General features: G+C 47.3%; 2 protein-coding genes and 2 pseudogenes across 3 annotated transcripts; all 4 read right to left on the reverse strand.

Moving 5' to 3' along the window:
• Positions 1-3,436: 3,436 nt before the first annotated feature.
• Positions 3,437-13,478, reverse strand: LOC147460033 (uncharacterized). Of its 2 annotated transcripts, none has more exons than XM_086511192.1 (2): positions 13,300-13,478; positions 3,437-4,133 (listed from the first exon to the last, which is right to left on the reverse strand). In XM_086511192.1, exons 1-2 carry the CDS (start codon positions 13,370-13,372, stop codon positions 3,679-3,681), a joined length of 528 nt encoding a protein of 175 aa, XP_086367318.1. In that variant the 5' UTR covers positions 13,373-13,478; the 3' UTR covers positions 3,437-3,678. The 2 variants fall into 2 exon arrangements, with proteins under 2 accessions (XP_086367318.1, XP_086367317.1); XM_086511191.1 differs by lacking the exon at positions 3,437-4,133 and adding an exon at positions 4,250-4,791.
• On the reverse strand, positions 11,265-12,981 carry LOC147460034 (uncharacterized; annotated as a pseudogene).
• A 2,452-nt stretch (positions 13,479-15,930) lies between the features above and the next one.
• Positions 15,931-18,230, reverse strand: LOC147460035 (uncharacterized; annotated as a pseudogene).
• Positions 18,231-18,243: 13 nt separating this feature from the next.
• LOC147460036 (uncharacterized) lies at positions 18,244-18,933 on the reverse strand. Its single transcript, XM_086511193.1, has 3 exons — positions 18,745-18,933; positions 18,508-18,643; positions 18,244-18,406 (listed from the first exon to the last, which is right to left on the reverse strand). The coding sequence occupies exons 1-3, from the start codon at positions 18,801-18,803 to the stop codon at positions 18,245-18,247; spliced, it is 357 nt and encodes a 118-aa protein (XP_086367319.1). The 5' UTR covers positions 18,804-18,933; the 3' UTR covers position 18,244.
• Between the last annotated feature and the right edge of the window lie 204 nt (positions 18,934-19,137).

Consider the following 19,137-nt stretch of genomic DNA (forward strand, 5'->3'; position numbering starts at 1 on the left):
CACCTCGAGCTATCTCATTCTTAATCTCACTCTCAATCTTGTGCATAGTTCTCAATCTCAATCGCACTCTCACTCTCACTCTTAATCACACTCTCATTCTCATTCACAATCACAACCTTATCCGTCATTGCAGTCAAACAACCTCCTTCTGATTATGGGGGATGTCTTCCTCGCAAAAAAATGGCTATTTTTGTCCTCTCCTTCTGTTTTTAGCAAAGCGGCCCAAAATTGGGCTCGAAAAGAAGCATCTTGCACACAAACACATAAGAGCGACTAAAATACATCCCATACATGCGAGTTATCAAATTTAGAAACCTTTTTTTTTTCCCTATGAATTTTTTTGTCTCGTCAAGCTCTTTGATAGTCGTGTTTTGCGAAAAATCCATATCGTGCTTGGTTTGGCCGAAAATTTACGTGCAAGTTGCTAATTTGTACAAAAACAACATAAAACAATATTTTCTCACTTTTTCCTTAATCTACGGGTTGACACGAGTACCAAAATGAAGGAATTTGAGAAAACTCAAAGAAGAAATATTTTTCCTCATATGAAGGACTATATTTCTTACATACAAATCTTTTCCAAATTTTGACCTTAGCACCCTCAAAACTAGTTTCAAAGAGGTGCCCTGGGTCAAAATTTGAAACTTCACGGAAACAATCAAAATAAAACCCTAGACCATGGTAACTTTAAAATGAATGAAATTTATTCCAAACAAAAGATATGACAAAATCTTTGCAAAATAAGTCCTACTACAATATGCATGTCCATGGATGCTCATAGGATAACCCATAGCCATGGAACCGTCCATTTTGGAAAGAATGGCTCTAAGCATGGGGTTACATGGGGTGTAGCACCCAAACTTGGAATGGTAGGCTTAGGGAATGAGCAGTTTTGACCTTTCTTGGCAAGCAAGCGAGTCTAGGACACCTCTAGATAGCTTAGAAGAGCAATAGGGGACGCACTTGGAAGTTGAATCCATCTTGAATTAGCTTCTATTATACCTATACTATGATAATTTCTCTACATTACACACTATGGATTAATGATGGACTCATTTATTGATTCCACAACCTCTTTTGTATAACCATGTGTTCAACTTCTCTTCGTGTAATCTAGATGTTGCAAAACTAACTAATTCCATTCAAATTTTTTCTTTAATAAAAGGTATGGAAGTGCTTAGAAATGCACTAAATTGATGTAAGATAAGTAAAATTACACACCATTGGATGGTATGGATCATGGATGCCCATTAGGCTTTACATAATCACATTTTTGCCTATCAAAAATTTTACTCATTGGAAGGGAAGTCCTATCGAGCATATTGAAGAGCCTTAGAGTGTCTGAGAAGTGGTGGTTGGTTGTGAGAAGAATCTTATGTACCATGCATTATAGAGACAAGTGATGAAGCCTGAGTGACATACATTGAAGAAGAGGAAGATGGACCTATGCTATCATATACAAACGATATAGACATATTACCAAGAAATGAGGTAGAAGCCAACTTTGCATCTTGTTTAGCTAGTGATGTGGCAATAGAAGAAGTGTTGGAAGAGTAGGTAGAGAAGATTATTGTTCAAGGTCTGAAGTGTTGGAAGAGTAGGTAGATAATATTATTGTTCAAGATATGGAAGTCAAGCACTCTAACTGATTTCCACTTGATGAGGTTCCACTACAACACGCCATGCAAAAATCGACACGGATACTGACGAGTCAAAGCTTGTTTCAAAAGTAAAAAGCCCTGGAATAAGCGTTGGACTCACCCATCAAAATCACCGTCAGTATATGCACCAATACATCTATCGTCAAAATAAGTAATGAAGCTAACACCGTAATATGCACCTCAAGACATGTCGATATGTAATTTTTCTATACTGACCCGTATTTGGAGGCTCATAACAACGTGTATACTGAGACTTGTATCGGAAGCAAACCCTGTAAAACTAAATTTGGGCAAGGAGGGCTGGAAACTGATGCTGCATGTATTGCAGCAGTAGAAAACAACCCTCTTTGCCCATATGAAGAGTGCACAAGCAACCACACTCCACCTACAATTTGACGCTAAAGAGCGAGTGTATACAAATTAGCAAAATTATAAGAAGAAAAAAACCACAAAATCAAAAGCTTAATCCTGACAAGTTTCCAAAAGCATAACCGTAACATCGACTCCCAAACCATAGGCACAACACAATGAAGATTATATAGCCATAATTGAAACGTGACTTGAAAACCGCTGACAGAGGAAAGCCAGAGCGGGGCACCTCTATAGCTTGGCCTCTTTGCCTGTTTGGAACCACAAACCTATGTACTCAAAACTCTTGCACACGACTTTAAAGACATCCTCCAAACCCGCTACTACTTTAAATGGATTGAGGGTCTGTATGTTCCTAGCCAATGATCAGCACTTCACTGCAAGCCAAAACCCCAGTAACATGGGATTTGTTGATGAAGTTTGAACAGTCCCAGAACTCAACATTACACACACTCACACACAAACACCCCCCCCATCCCATGTGATTGTTGGCTGAGGTTGTTCTACGAAATTATTTGACTAGACCTTCCTCAAGCCCCCTAGCTTGCTCTGCAATAAGGCTCAACAAATTTGCTTCATACACCAGTCTCGCAAGTGAACTCTTGGGTTCATGGCTATACCACCATACAAAATTGTCCTATGAAAATCTGCTACAAGAAGTGAGTAGGTATATCTAGCTGAATACTTCTTCGATTTCTGGCCCTTGCCTCGAGATTCACAAGCTGTTGTACATTATCCAGGAGCTCTGTCATATCATCAGCACTGCCCAGAAACAGAGGAAGATCTTTATGTAATTGCACTTGTTGTATATCAAGAATGTGCCGCTTGCCATCAGAACCCCTTACCCCCAGCTACGAGCTTTTCAATGCCTGCACACCTTTTGATTGCGAGCTCTTGCTGTGCAATTACACACACACATAGGTCCTGCAAGCAGGCTTCTTGCATGGCGATACCTCCTGCCCTTCTGAATGCGCACCACAGTATATCCCCTTGTGCTAGCTCCAAGGCAAGGGCTCAACCTAATCCCCAGCTAACACCAGTGATCACCACAACTGAACCTCCCCCAGCCTGACTGGCTATCCTAGGAGGGCACACACACCGCAAATTACTACTCGCTCTTGTTGCACAATCACACACACACACACACACCCTGCGAGTAGGTTTTCAGCATGGTGATACCTGCTTGAATGCACAGCACAGTGTTCCCCCTTGCTCGTCTCCTGCTCACGCGCACACATAATTTTCTTAGCATATCCCATTACTCGTCTGGATCGTAAGTTTCCTCCCTCGCGACAGTTGGCAGCACACACCCACAATTACTAAAAAAAGCTCTCCTTTCCTAGGTCGTCACAGCTCGACCATTTCCGCATATGAGAAACCATATCACTAGTAATGCGAACTCGGAACAACACTCAAGACAGGGTTACTTTTTGAGATGCTTTTGGCGGCACATCTTCCAGCACGTATCAAAGACTAGCATTGCCGAGCACTGTATAGGCAACCTTAGCACACTCAAAAATGGGAAAACCAAGCACGCCATATATACACGGGCTGGCAAACATCAAACCAAAAAACTCCTGACATAGTTTGCCAACCCCCCTAGCCTGCTAGAGCATTCTTGCTCAGCAGAAACAACAGCAGATGCTCATCACCTTCCACCTGGATCCCACACAAAATTAGGCAAATCCCACATAATCAAAGCAAGACAAAAATCTTTGTAGATAGACTTTTCGTCCAGTGCTGATTGATGCTGACAAACATCTGGCAATTCTTGTAACATCGCATTGACTTTAGCCTCAAGTGCTGGCACACTTGTAGACCCATTTGACTGCCCCTTTTCTTTACTCTCGCTATCAGCCTCAGACCAGCTCACCATGTCGGCGCATAGATGACCAAATTCAGCACCTGAATCCACCTCACTGGGGAACACGCCATTACCAGATACATCAGGAATTTGCTGACCATTAGACTCTCCTTTATTGCTACCAGCACCCTCATCTTCATGGAAAAACAGTGTATTCAGCATCCCACAATTATATGTCTGATCAGTTCCACTTAAAATTAGCAATCTCTCAGAAGCCTTCTCGACATAGCTGGTCATATCTGCATCCATTTCCACAACAAGTAAATCAAAGCCCCAATCTGCTTTATCATCAGCAAATGTATCCACACTAGGGGTTTGAGATGAACCCACATCATGAATATCCACATCTCTATACATGAAAGCAGGCTGGCTAGAACCTCAATCAGAAGCCTCTTCGTCATGAGAAAAAGGTTGACCATCTACAAACACTACATTGTACTTAAGAGTATGCATCAGGAGCATCATCGCTTTGCTCACAGTCATCGGCATCAGTAGCAAGAGGCAAAGAACTTGTAAGCTGACAAGCATCCCAGGAAGGGTCACATGCATTATATTTATGATAAGTTTCCCTACATGAATCTTCCCTCACATCAAAGGATTCCAAAGCCTGATTCCCTTCCTTAGCATTACAAGCCTCATCTGGACATCCTGATCTGATGCTTCTCATGTATGGAGAGAGGTCGAATATCGTAGAGTCATCACAAGAATACCCCTCATTAGTAAATGGTCCATCAACTGGAATACAATCCATAGACTTGCCAGCAACAAAGAACAAGCTTGCACTATAATCATCAGATTCCAAATCGCTACAGTAGCCACTCTCAGATAAATCATCACCATCAAACAACTTGACTGAAGCCTCATCAACCATTTGTAAACCTCCATATGCATGCAAATCTGATAGACGATACGCATTATCATCACAATATGCATCAACATCAAATGGACTCTACAACATTTCCCAAAACGCATTTTGCAATGACTGAAAAGTAGCGACAAGAGAACTCTCTATTGGATCCTTGGGCTTTTTTTTTTTTCCCGAAAAAAAGATCCTTCTATTAGTTAATGAAAACCGCCCATAGGGCTACATCCACCTCTGCAAGAGAGGGCTACAACAAACATGATGGGGAGACTCTCCCAATGAAAAAACAGCATATATACAATGGGGCTAAATCAAGAGATGGGAGGAGGGAAGAGCCACACAGGTGGACAGTAGTGCCATCTGAGCACCCCCTGGACCATGGTGTAGAAAGGCCCAAGGCGCCAGAGTCGAAGGAAAGCCTCGCGGCGCTCCCGCATGCGGTCGGAGCTGCCCTGTAGTCCCTCAAGCTGTCCTCTGAGAGTATGGATCAGCTCTAGCCAAAAGTCACGAACAGTCTCTGCTGGTGGCACAGGGCGAGCCTCAAAGATGCGGAAACAACGGGCCCGCCAGATGAACTAGAGAGCTAGGCCGCTGATGAGCTCCCAACACTCCTCTCTCTCACAGCCACTCCTGTGGAGTAAGGTCTGCAGCAGGCTGGAGTGTAGGTCGCCCCCCCTGTATCACTATCATCCTGCTGGTGGAAGATAGCTCAAACTGAAGTGCCGGGCCTGTGAGGGTGGACCAAGCTGCTGTCCCCCAAGTGTACTGTCGAGCCGTGGAGAGGGCAGGCATCAGCCGAAGAACTCGTAGCCACACCTGCTAGGCCGAGGGGCAGTCCCAAAGACAGTGTCGCTAACTCTCCACCAACTGGTCACAGGCTGTACATGCGCCCGAGCGACCACTATGCACAAGCCAGCTCCCTACTGCTGTGGCTCTGTGTGCAACCAACCACTGGAACAAAGTGACGCGCCTCGGCTGTCTGGAGTCCCATAGCCTCTGCCAAAAAGCTGCCAAGAACTCAACTGTGAGGCCCTCCTCCTGCCAATGACGTGCTGCAGCGGAGCGGGCCTCTCTCTGTGCTGCAAGTATATGACGTCCAAGCCGAAAAGTGTACTGAAAGAAAGGGACTCCTGGGCGGTCTGCAGAAGAGAAGGGGTCCCTCCAAAGCCACTCACCAGGATCCCATTGTACTCGTGCCAGTGGATCGCACTCCCAAGCCCATAGCCTCCAGTGTCCTGTCTCAAGAGCTGCTGGGTCAGGGTCTATGACGCAAGTCCTCCCACAGATGCCCACAACTCGGATCCTCTGGAAACAGCACTCTGCTACCTGCGGGGCCTCTACTGCAACTCGCTGTAATCGTCCCCCACCCTGAAGCTCGAAGAACAGGGCTGGGACAGTCTCTGAGCAAGCCCTGACTGAAATGAGAACCTCCAGTCGTGTGAAGGCTCCCATCCACCGGGGTGCTACTGGCTCGAGAGGCGTGAGCCACTCAGCTGGAACTGACTCTGAGATGTCCTGACACATGCTCTGAACCCCTCTCATGCCCTGTAGCTGGACAGCCTGCACCTCCTCTGACAAACCTGTGAACTCTAGCCAGTCACCTAGAGAGCCCGTTGGACCTGCTGCCATGGGACCCCAAGAAACATGAGGCCTACTCCCAACCAAGTGGCCTCTCTGAGTGCTAACCATGGGGTTCCAGACGAGGGGCTGCCATAGGCGCTCCTCTGTGCACGTCGGCTGTCTCTGCTCTAGGCCACGCCGTAATAGCTCCCAAGAACGCAGCAAACTCACAACGAATCGGTCCTCCAGTCTCCTGCTCAAACCAACTCGGCGCGACTTTGTAAAGATCCATCTGGTCGAAGGTTGCCAAGGGCCTCCTGATTGAGGCACCCTGGCACGAAGCCTCTGCAGCAAGAACTCCTTCCAGGGCTCCTCGCTTGGAAGAAGTCCTCTGACGACGAACTTCCCAAGAAGGGCTCTGCTCTGCTGTGCTGGATCAATGATCCCAAGCCCTCCCTGCGAACAAGAAAGTGTGATGACCGACCAAGCCACCTTGGCTCGGGCAATCTGAGTGTCGCGACCTGACCAAAGGAAGTTCCTGATCAGCCTCTCTACCTGGCTGATGCAAGAACTCGAGAAGATCCAACAAGAAGTGATGTACCACATAGTCGCCAACAACACCTGGTTGGCAACTACTACTCTACCAGCCAGCGAAAGTCATGCTGAGCTCCAATGTAACAGCTTTCTCCTGATGGACAGGAGAAGAGGAGCAATCTGCTGCTCGGGGGACAAGTCCAAACCAACCTGACAACCCAAGTACCGAACTGCAGTCCCTGGAAGAATCCACCTGAAACCCTCTCCTGGCATCCAATTTGGCACAGGAGCACTACCAACCGAGAAAGCCACTGTCTCTCTCCAATTGATCAGTGCGCCCGATGCACAGCAGAAGGTCTCCAAAGCCTGCCCACATCTGTGTAAATTGGCCTCTTGGCCCTCTAAGTACAAGGCTGAGTCGTCTGCAAACTCAGCGTCCAGAAGCCCATCTCCCCGTATAGGGAGTGCTAAGCCCCTCAAACCAACCTGCTGTGACACCAAAAATCTGCTCATCGCCTCCACATAGAACAGAAAGAGAAAGGGGGCAAGAGGACAACCCTGTCTGACCGATCGTGTGAGCATGAAGCGCTCACCTCTACCTCCTGCCAAAAGCACCTGACTGTGAGCCTGTCTGTATAAAGCTGACACCCCTCTGATCCAAGCATCTGAGAAGCCCATCCTGCGAAGCGTGCCCTCTAGAAAGTCCCAGTCAACTCTGTCGTATGCCTTCTCAAAATCGAGAAGAAGAATCACAAGGTCCTCCCCACGGAGACGTGCCAGGGCAGAAGCCTCCGAGAAAGTGAAGATGTTGTCAAGGATACTGCGTTCCTTGACAAAATCTGTCTGAGTCCCATGTATAAGGCTCTCCAAAAGTGGCTGAATCCTCAAACTCAGAGCCTTGGCAAGAATTTTGTAGGCTGAGTTGAGGATGGTGATGGGGCGCCACTGTCGAATCTCATCCAAGGAGCCACCCTCCTTCGGAATGAGGTAAATCAGGCCCTCACTCATGCTATCCGGCATCACTCCTATGTGCAGAATGTACTGAAAGGCACTACAAAGATCTGGGCCAAGCAGGTCCCAGTACTCCAAGAAGAAGCTGGGAGTCAGTCCATCCTCACCTGGACAACTACCACGAGGGAGAGCCCTAAGAGCCGTGTGCAGCTCCTCAAGCTGAAGACGTATCTCTAGCCTCTGGCGCATCTCCTCAGTCACAAGACAAGGCATCTGCGCCCAAACCTGCTCCCTGCATGCATCCTGTCTCTCTGAATGGGGCTCAGCCGACAGTAGCTCACGGTAAAAGTCAGTAGCAACTGCACGCATATCCTCAGGCTCACAAACAACCGACCCATCGGGTCTCCTCAACTGATTGACCTTGGCATGCGATTGCCGAGGTCCCACTGTCTCAAAAAAAGCACCTGTCACTCTGTCACCCACCTGAGTCCACTGAGATGTCTGTCGGTGAAAGGCAAACTCATGGCGCCTCTCCTCTGTGCAAGCAAGCTCCTGTCGAGCATGCTGTAACTGCTCCTCCAACCATGAACTGTCTGGATGCTGCTCCTGCATCCTCTGTAGTGAAGCAATGCCTCGTCTAAGACGCTGCTCCTCTCTCGCTGGAGCCCGTCGAGCCAAAGACTCCTGGAGAAAAAAGTGGCTAAGCTGAGCTAGGCCTAAGGCCACTCTGTCTGCAGGTAGAGCCTGGCTGTCCATGCCCTCTTTCCAGAGAGCCTCTACCCTCTCTCTGAGTGCTGAGTCCAACAAGACCCGCTCTGGGATGCGAAGCATCGTGCTCCCACTCCTCTGCCTGTTTGCCACTGTGAGAATCACTGGTGCATGGTCCGAGAAGGATGTCCCTGCCAGGATGCCCACTGATCCCCCCACGTCACTGAAGTGGTCACTAGTGAAGAAGCGATCTATCCGCGATAGATTCACTCCTCCCACTCTGCGCTCCGATCTAGAGAAGGCAAGACTCTCTAGAGGCCTCACAAAGCCAGAATGCTGCCATGTATCCGAGACCCTCAAAGTCATACACAACCTCTCCCAAGCTGCTAACTCGACTCCATGTACAGTAGCATGGCTGCCTCCGATCCTGTCAGAGGGGTCCTCCAACATGTTGAAGTCCCCTCCTACACACCAATGGTCAACCTGTGGCAAAGACTTAACAATCTATGACCAAAACTCTGCACGAGCACTCGCCACATTGGGCGCATAGATGTTCAGGAAGCCCACAAGGCCACCCTGAACCTGCAAAGTAATCCACTAAGCCCTGCCTGGCACAATAATCCCTCTGCCCAGAATGGCCTGCTGCAATGAGTCCGCAATAGTCATACATACCCCACCCTGGATGCCTCCAGGTCCAAAAGCAGCTGACCAAAAGGTATCATAACGTCCCCGCAAAATCTGACCACATCGCCGAATGCGGCTCTCAAACAAATGGTGCTTCTGAAGCATAAGGAGATCAATCTCTCCTCCCACAAGGCAACGCTGAAGCTCCTAACGCAATCGGCCCCGCTGTCGCTGAAACTGGGGCCCACCTAGTCCCTACACGTTTCAAGAGACGATCCTCATGGGAAGAGAGAGAGAACAGATGCTGCCGCAGCAGCAAGACGGACTATCTTCGAGGCTGGCTTGGATGGGGAGTAATCCGCATCCGAGCGTCCTCTAGATACGCAAGACTGTGCCGTGAGTGCCTAACCCAAGCCCAAACAGAGCGAGCCGTGCATAAAGCAACCTCCTCTGTCCAGGAGTCCTCATGAATGTATACATGGCAAGCCAAACACTACGTATCAGGAAAAAAGTACACCACAATGTGCCTACATCCTACTGAGTCTGGGAGTGTCACCGCAAACTTGGCCAGTGGCCACAAGTCTGCAGCAAATCTATAACTCCAAGTTCTCCCGTGTGATGAGAGAACTCGAGAACCTGTGTATGCAACCATCCCAACATTGAGTTAAGGGACCACTCTGTCTCGTCCCTACCACAAAGGGGGAAGGAGAAACCAACTGCTGAGTCCAAGGCCTCTGTCCCCCTAGCGGCGAGGAACAGAGCTGGACCCTGAAGCAGGCTGCCTCGTGGTCTGCTACGGAATCGCCGAGAAAGCGAGTGAATCCGTAATCAAAGAAATCCCAGCGGCGTCGGAGGTCAATGCTAGTCAGACCACGAGAGATAGCTGCAAGGAAAGATGTCTGAATCTACAGAGGGGGCCGCAAGAAGGGCTGACCCTCTCTCGCTAGGCGACTCGTGGCAAAGGCACTGCCAAGAGATCTCCTAGCTACCAGTGAGGGACCAGTCTCCTGAGTCGACTGTGGTACTGAAGCAGGAGGAGGGGGGGAAGGAGCTGGGGGGGGGGGGGGGCGGAGGAGAAGAGAAGCGGGGTAAGGCGACAAAGACAGGGGGGCGAGGTGGGGAGTGGACGGGAGCAGAGGGCGGGGGAGGGGATGAGGAGGAAGAGGGGAAATCTGAAGGTGGGGTGGCTGGCGAGGGTGAAGCGGAAGTGGAGGCTGGCGTAGGGGGCTCCTCCTGCTCTGAGTGCCAGGCTGCCGTTGTGGCCCCTGGCGTCGACGGCCACGGGCCTGCTGCCATCCCTCCTCCGCTGGAGCCCCAGGCTCCGAGGGTGGCTCAGAATCAGTGCGCTGTGCCGCTGGCTGTGGCTGCGGCCCAGCCTTGGCAGGCTGGGGCTGAGGCTTAGGTGCAGGTCGTGGCCTCCTCCGTGGACAGGCCTTCGCTAAATGGCCCATCTGTCTGCAAATGAAGCACTGGTTCGGGAGACCCGAGTACTCCACACTCTGTCTAAACCAACCCCCACTCACTCGAGGCAAAAGGATGACCTTCGAGAGCGTGTGGGTATCTCTGACCAAAACTCGAACTCAAGGGATGCCAGCCGCTTTGGCAGCTACTGATGCTGCCGTACGAGGTGTCTCCAAGACAGTCCCGATGGCGGAGCCAATCCTGGAGAGAAGTGGAAGGTACTCTCTCCGTAAACCCGAAAAGCAGACTGAGATGGGGATGTCTGTCTCCTCTACTAGCACATCCGAAGTCGGGTCAAAACCATGTCGCCACTGTCGAAAGTGGGCGCGTGATGCTCGGATGGCCAGTGGACTCATAGCTATGACCTTGGAGGCCATCTCGAAAGTCTCGAACTCGATCTGGTAGTACCCCGTCCGAGGATCTGGACATCCAAAATCTTGCCCACCTCTGCGAGAAGGCGGGCCTGGAGAAGGTCTCGCAACTCTCCTCTGCTAGGACGCGTGCCGAGAACCTTGCAGATGACAGAAGTCGCCTGCAAGCGCTCTACCTCTGCGGCAAGGCTCGCTTGCTCTGTCGGCGAAAGAGCAAGTCGAATGGTGAACTCAGCGGGGTCGGGCGAGGAGGCTTCAGGCGAGTCCCTCTGTGGCGGAGCTGGAGCCTCCATCTGTGTCTACTGCTGAGTCGAAGAAGCGGATGGTGAAGAAGAACTGCAACCGAGTACGCCGAACACTAGTCCGAAGAAAAAGCGATACAGAGCCAGGTGCAGAAAACCTTCGGGGGCAATACGGACAAGGGGGGAGGGGATGGAGGGAAGGATACAGTGACGAGCGGGGGGGAAGGGGGAGAAAACAGCCAGGGAATGGGGGGGCAGCGGGCGGATTAAAGGGCAGCTAGGGGCGAGAGCGGCGGGCAGCTGGGGGTAGCGGTGGCGGGCTGGGCTGGGCGAGGGAGACAGTGCGAGGGCGAGAGGGGGGGGCAGGGGAGGCAGCGCGAGGGCGAGGGGGGGCAGCGTGGGGGGGGCTGGAGGCAGCGCGAGGGCGAGAGAGAGAGGGGGGGTGAGGGGCAACGATGGCGCAGGGGGGGAGCGTGCAGCAGCAGCGAGCGTTCGTTCCGAGGGGACAACCGGATCCTTGGGCTTTGGCAGCCTCCAATAACGCATTAGGAATGAAAACTTGAAAGCCAACCAATTATGGCGCCAATCATCAAGAAGCATATGGATAAAGATGAAAGAATCACTAGACAATCCGTCGGAAGAAAAATCTGCTCTTGCCTCATCATCTACTATGTGAAGATGTGTCATTTCTTCTTCCACTTGTGAATCCAAGACTTTATGCATTCCTCATTTGTACCATAAAAGTATCGAGAATGCATGGCCGGCACCTCGAGCTCTACATAACGCTTTAGCAAAGCAACCTTCATCAATTGCCAATTGTATTGCACATGTCTAGGAAGACTTTTGTAAAACTGCAAAGCATCTTCGCAAAAGCCCTGATACATAAAATCAACCCTTTCCTCATCATCATACATGCCAAGCTCCAAAAGTAAATTATCAGCTAAAGCCACCCATCACTGTACATCTTCACCTTTCCTTCCACAATAGCAATATACATGATAGACCTCACTTGCATCCATTTGAAATCTTGATCAACCTTTGTGCTTTTGAATATGTACCCACCTCCCAAATCTCTATCTCAAGGTACTCAAATTGGCTCCTCAGCGGCGGGCACCAAAAACATGAAAAAGGAAATCTAGAGCGGGGCACCTCTATAGCTTGGCCTCTCTGCCAGTTCGGAACCACAAACCTATCTACTCAAAACTCCTACACATGACTTTAACGACAACCTCCAAACCCGCTACTACTTTAAATGGATTGAGGGTCTGCATGTTCCTAGCCAATGATCAGCACTTTACTGCAATCCAAACCCCAGTAACATGGGATTTGTCGATGAAGTTTGAACACTCCCAGAACTCAGCATTACACACACTCACACACAAACACCCCCCCATCCCATGTGATTGTCGGCTGAGGTTGTTCTACGAAATTATTTGACTAGACCTTCCTCAAGCCCCCTTGCTTGCTCTGCAATAAGGCTCAACAAATTTGCTTCATACACCAGTCGCGCAGGTGAACTCTTGGGTTCATGGCTATACCACCATACAAAATTGTCCTGTGAAAATCTGCTACAAGAAGTGAGTAGGTATATCTAGCTAAATACTTCTTCGAATTCTGGCCCTGGCCTCGAGATTCACAAGCTGTTGTGCATTATCCCGGAGCTCTGCGATATCATCATCACTGCCCAGAAACAGAGGAAGCACTTTATGTGATTGCACTCGTTGTATATCAAGAATGTGCCGCTTGCCATCAGAACCCCTTACCCCCAGCTACGAGATTTTCAATGCCTGCACACCTTTTGATTGCGAGCTCTTGCTGTGCAATTACACACACACATAGGTCCTGCAAGGAGGCTTCCAGCATGGCGATACCTCCTGCCCTTTTGAATACGCACCACAATACCCTTTGTGCTAGCTCCAAGGCAAGGGCTCAACCTAATCCCCAGCTGACACCAGTGATCACCACAACTCAACCTCCCGCAGCCTGGCTGGCTATCCGAGGAGGGCACACACACGGCGAATTACTACTGGCTCTTGTTGCGCAATTACACACACACACAGCCCCTGCTAGTAGGTTTTCAGCATGGTGATACCTGCTTGAATGCACAGCACAGTGTTCTCCCTTGTTCGTCTTCTGCTCACGCGCGCACATAATTTTCTCAGCATACCCCCCTACTCGTCTGGCTTGTAAGTTTCCTCCCTCGCGACAATTGGCAGCACACACCCACAATTACTAAAAAAAGCTCTCCTTTGCTAGGTCGTCACAGCTCGCCCATTTCCGCATGTGAGAAACCATATCACTAGTAATGTGAACTCGGAACAACACTCAAGACAGGGTCACTTTTTGAGATGCTTTTGGCGGCACATCTTCCATCATCAAAGACTAGCATTGACGAGCACTGTATAGGCAACCTTATCACACTCAAAAATGGGAAAACCAACCACGCCATATATACATGGGCTGGCAAACATCAAACCAAAAAACTCCTGACACCGCTTTGTAAAACATAAACTCAAGACGTGCGAAAGTTTCGAAGAACTTAAGGAAGAGTAAGTGTGGAGGAAAAATAATATGGAAATTGGAATAAAGTAGATTGTATTATGCTAAGTGCCAACGCGTTTCGACCATGTCAAGGTCTCATCAGAGCAAAGAAATATAATCTACATTTTGGGTTTATATAGAGATGTATTGGTGGTTTGGATTGAAGTAGGTTAGGTAGAGCTCAAACATCTATGTAAGGAGTAAAAGGTACTGAGGGTTTCTTTCAAGGGGTAGGTAGATTTTGAATATCTATGTAAGGAGGCCAGGTACTGAGTGTTGCTTTCATTGGTTAATGATGAAGAGACTTTAGAATCACCTTTCAAAATTCAATGGTGAACATCAAAGTTTGAAAATGAGATCTTCGAAGCTAGATGTGACCTCTACCCACTTATAGTGGTCATTAAGCATGTTTCCAAACTTTTGTAAGTAGAGGAAAGGGTTAGAAAAAGAAGCTTGCAGGTGGTTATTTTTCATAGGGCTCTGAGAGGTTGTTTTGAGGTGGGGCAAAGAATGAGGACCAAGTACTAAGTCCAAATATAAGAATGGAGGGTAAAAAAGCATGTTCATTTATGCAATAGTTTGTATAAGAAGGTTAAGGTCAAAGTTTGAAAGGCTAGACAAGACTTTAAGGAAGGTAGCTAGAGTTGGGTAATACTTGAGCAAGGATAAAGAGCGTGTCAAAGGAATTTAGGTATTTACAACTTGATTTTCAAGAGGTATGGTTTGGAGATTAAACAAAGGCAAAGAGACATTAGTAAGAAAAGGTGTGAAGATTCACAACTAACGCTTATGATGATGTGTTTTGATGTACATCCCATCCTATCCAAGATCTTAGGCCATTAAGGGAGACAAAGGAGAGAGGAGGGGCGGCCGCCGAGGAGCAGGGGGGTGGGGGAAGCAATAGTGGTAAGGTCTCGGGGAAGCATAAAGGTCTTTTGGCAAGGCTCCATGCAAAACAAGCTATGGCATCAAGTCTATACAAGGAGTTATCATAAAACACAATATTAGAGAGTTTAAGACTTTAGAGCCAATTTGGGAATCACTAATGTCTTGAAGATTTGGTCATATGGACAAATTTCAAACTATTTTTTAAGGTCAAAGCCTTCCACAATGCAACACTTAAAAGGCTCTTCCTAGCCATTCTCTCGAAAGTTTGGTTAAGATTTGACCATGTGGTCAAACCTTAAGCTTGTTTTGAAAGTGAGAATTGAGAAATTCCAAAATTTACTAATATGGTGTTATAATGAGAAGATTAGAAGTAGTAAAGGCTATTAAGCAAGCTAGAGAATTAGACCATTTTTGAGGTGACGAGTTAAAGTAGCTACACTAGAAAGCATTGATTGGGTGTCTTCTTTGGAGGGTGTGGTTTATGGCTACACTAGAAAGCATTGATTGGGTGTCTTCTTTGGAGGGTGTGGTTTATGGTTTGTTCAAGTGTTTTCATAGTTTCTTGTACTCCAACTTCAATCTTCGAGCTATGGCCACAAAAGAAAAAGGTACATGAGTATAATTGTTGTTGTAACGGGTTCTTCAAGAGGAAGCCCAAGGAATAGGTGATTTGGAGAAGGGTTATAAAGTGAAGTAGCCTAATAGGTTTGTGGGTGATGAGGGCTAGGTTGAGGGCCAAGAAAGAAAACAGTAAGGGCAAAAAATATTTTCCTGTAGCATGCGATAGGAAAAGGGACATGAGTGTAACTGTTGCTGTAACGGGTTCTTCAAGAGGAAGCCCAAGGAATAGGTGATTTGGAGAAGGGTTACAAAGTGAAGTAGCCTAATAGGTTTGTGGCTAATTAGGGCTAGATTGAGGGTCAAGAAAGCAAACAGTAAGGGCAAAAAATATTTTACCATAGCATGCGATAGGAAAGATACCAAGGGCGACATGCCAGACTAGGATAGGTACACCAAACCTTGGAGGGACATTTTTTATTTAGGGTTCTTGATGAAGAGGGTACCGCTTTTGCAAGTCCATGATAGGAGAAAAGAAGTTGGTGCATTCGCAAGGCCCATCTATTAGGCTAAACAAAAAACCCCCTTGAGGATGCCGGTAGATAACTTATGTAGAGTAAAACCAGATCATATGAAGAAGAGGGTCTAGCTTTTTAACACAACTTCTCCAATTTGTAATCAGGTATGGTAGCTTAGCAGTAAATTTTGGAAGATTAAGAGTGGGTTTCAAGGCTAAATTGGAACAAGGTAGTGGTTGTGCGACAACTAGTATTTGTGGTGATTATACAAGGTAGTGTTGGACCAATAGCGTGTGATTCTTGTCACAAAGTACGATGAGCAAGCTTGGGATGAAGCTTGGAAATTCTCAAGATAGGGCTTCAAGCCTATAATCTTCCAAAGCTTGTATGGGGTATAAGATCATGAGGATCCAGTTCCATTTGTGAGAAATAAAAGGCCGATCAAACCGTAAAGCATTTAGAAATGAGCAGCGTATGTTGTTGGACTGCTGAAAAAAAATAAACAAAATGTATGTTGCATGATTCACCTTGAAGTTGAGTCATATTCCCAACTTCAATTGAGGTAGTGTAAGAGTCTCCATGAAAAGTAGCTTGGGTAGTGTCTCAATGAGAGCATTGCATGTGTAGAACTTTCAAACTATGCAATCATTAAAAGGTAGGGAGACCATCCAACCTAACAACCAACAAATATGACAGAAGATAGAAAGTCTTGAGGGCTTGAGAATAAATGGTAATGCCTACCTCACACCGAAGGGAACATGTAGAGAGGCATCAGTAGAGGTGTTGATAGAAGCCCTTGCAAAATTTAAGGGAGTTAAGAACTAGAAAAAAATTAGAAGCAAAAAAAATAATGGCTTCTTAAAGAACCATGGTCGTTGCTATGATAGCTTCATATGGTTTCAATGCAAGAAGGGAGTGTTTGATGATTGGGATGGTATCCTTAGGGCGAGGAAACATTGAAGGTGGCTTTCAGGTAAGGTGGCTAGGGTCTATTATTCTCTTTGGGGTGAGGTAGCAACTAAAAGGGAAAATGGCTTTAGCACATGTAGAGGTTTATATTCCTGGAAAGTCTGGAATACAAAAAGGGCATGCAAGGTGAACATGTTCACAGTGAACCTCAAATATCGTAGAGTCATCACAAGAATACCCCTCATCACTAAATGCTCCATCAACTGGAATACAATCCATAGACTTGTCAGCAGTAGAGAACAAGCTTGCACTATAATCATCAGATTCCAAATCGCTACAATAGCCACTCTCACATAAATCATCACCATCAAACAACTTGACTAAAGCATCATCAACCATTTGTAAACCTCTATCTACATGAAAATCTGATAGACGATACGCATTATCATCATAATATGCATCAACATCAAATGGACTTTGCAACATTTCCCAAAACTCATTTTGCAATGACTGAAACGTAGCGACAAGAGAACTCTCGATTGGATCCTTGGGCTTTGGCAGCCTCCAATAACGCATTAGCAATGAAAACTTCAAAGCCAACCAATTATGGCGCCAATCATCAAGAAGCATATGGATAAAGATGAAAGAATCACTAGACAATCCCTGGGAAGAAAAATCTGCTCTTGCCTCATCATCTACTATGTGAAGATGTGTCATTTCTTCTTCCACTTGTGAATCCAAGACTTTATGCATTCCTCATTTGTACCATAAAAGTATCGAGGATGCATGGCCCGCACCTCGAGCTCTACATAACGCTTTAGCAAAGCAACCTTCATCAATTGCCAATTGTACTGTACATGTCTAGGAAGACTTTTGTAAAACTGCAAAGCACCTTCGCACAAGCCTTGATACATAAAATCAGCCCTTTCCTCATTATGATACATGCCAAGCTCCAAAAGTAAATTATCAGCCAAAGCCACCCATGACTGTACATCTTCACCTTTCCTTCCACAAAAGAAATATACATGATAGACCTCACTTGCATCCATTTGAAATCTTGATCAACCTTTGCGCTTTTGAATATGTACCCACCTCCCAAATCTCCATCTGAAGGTACTCAAATTGGCTCCTCAGTGGCGGGCACCAAAAACATGACAGAGGAAAGCCAGAGCGGGGCACCTCTATAGCTTGGCCTCTCTGCCAGTTCGGAACCACAAACCTATCTACTCAAAACTCCTACACACGACTTTAAAGACACCCTCCAAACCCGCTACTACTTTAAATGGATTGAGGGTCTGCATGTTTCTAGCCAATGATCAACACTTCACTGCAAGCCAAAACCCTAGTAACATGGGATTTGTCGATGAAGTATGAACAGTCCCGGAACTCAGCATTACACACTCACACACAAACACCCCCCCCATCCCATGTGATTGTCGGCTGAGGTTGTTCTACGAAATTATTTGACTAGACCTTCCTCAAGCCCCCTTGCTTGCTCTGCAATAAGTCTCAACAAATTTGTTTCATACACCAGTCGTAGGTGAACTCTTGGGTTCGTGGCTATACCACCATACAAAATTGTCCTGTGAAAATCTGCTACAAGAAGTGAGTAGGTATATCTAGCTAAATACTTCTTCGAATTTTGGCCCTTGCCTCGGGATTCACAAGCTGTTGTACATTATCCAGGAGCTCTGCGATATCATCAGCACTGCCTAGGAACAGAGGAAGCCCTTTATGTAATTGCACTCGTTGTATATCAAGAATGTGCCGCTTGCCATCAGAACCCTTTACCCCCAGTTACAAGCTTTTCAATGCCTGCACAGCTTTTGACTGCGAGCTCTTGCTGTGCAATTACACACACACATAGGTCCTGCAAGGAGGCTTACAGCATGGCGATACCTCCTGCCCTTTTGATTGTGCACCACAGTATATCCCTTTGTGCTAGCTCCAAGGCAAGGGCTCAACCTGATCCCCAGCTGACACCAGTGATCACCACAACTCAACCTTCCCCAGGTTGGCTGGCTATCCGAGGAGGACACACACACCGCAAATTACTACTGTCTCTTGTTGCGCAATTACACACACACACAGCGCCTGCGAGTAGGTTTTGAACATGGTGATACCTGCTTGAATGCACAGCACAGTGTTCCCCCTTGCTCGTCTCCTGCTCATGCGCGCACATAATTTTCTCAGCATATCCCCTACTCGTCTGGCTTGTAAGTTTCCTCCCTCGCGACAGTTAGCAGCACACACCTACAATTACTAAAAAAAACCCTCCTTTGCTAGGTCGTCACAGCTCACCCATTTCTGCATGTGAGAAACCATATCACTAGTAATGCGAACTCGGAACAACACTCAAGAGAGGGTCACTTTTTGAGATGCTTTTGGCGGCACATCTCCCAGCACGTATCAAAGACTAGCATTGCCGAGCACTGTATAGGCAACCTTAGCACACTCAAAAATGGGAAAACCAAGCACGCCATATATACATGGGCTGGCAAACATCAAACCAAAAA

This window comes from Adiantum capillus-veneris, chromosome 4, assembly GCF_014529385.1.
Source record: "Adiantum capillus-veneris isolate H3 chromosome 4, ASM1452938v2, whole genome shotgun sequence".
NCBI classification, from domain to species: Eukaryota; Viridiplantae; Streptophyta; class Polypodiopsida; order Polypodiales; family Pteridaceae; genus Adiantum; species Adiantum capillus-veneris.